Source organism: Penaeus monodon, chromosome 20 (assembly GCF_015228065.2).
Source record: "Penaeus monodon isolate SGIC_2016 chromosome 20, NSTDA_Pmon_1, whole genome shotgun sequence".
NCBI lineage: Eukaryota > Metazoa > Arthropoda > Malacostraca > Decapoda > Penaeidae > Penaeus > Penaeus monodon.
Window position 1 is genome coordinate 43,098,938 of NC_051405.1, and position 314 is coordinate 43,099,251.

Sequence of the window (314 nt, forward strand, 5' to 3'; positions counted from 1 at the left end):
ATTGTGTGCCTTTGAGTGTGCATGAATAGTATATACACACACAACTATATACACATATGTATGACACTCAACAGATACAGGAGGAGTAATTACCACCGTGCTTATCTTCTTGTCTCTCGTTTTGGCACGCAATAAACAGCTGTATTCCTCAGGCTCAGGCAGAGGCTCCACCTTCGACATCTTTCCGTTCTTGAGTTTTCTTGGCTTGGGGTACGGCCTCGTTCTGCCATCGTCTACCAAGGAGTTCAAGGGCATAGTGACACAAGATCTTTAGCATTAAACAGAAAATGTGCAAAATATTCTTCAAAAACTTT

General features: G+C 42.0%; 1 protein-coding gene across 1 annotated transcript in view; it reads right to left on the reverse strand.

Annotated features, from left to right (window-relative positions):
* Nucleotides 1-314, reverse strand: part of LOC119586005 (signal recognition particle 14 kDa protein-like) — a 5,755-nt gene that overhangs the window by 1,279 nt on the left and 4,162 nt on the right. The window contains exon 3 of the mRNA XM_037934717.1: nt 10-235. Within this exon, the coding sequence (XP_037790645.1) occupies nt 10-235 (226 nt within the window). The remainder of the gene's footprint in view (nt 1-9; nt 236-314) is intronic.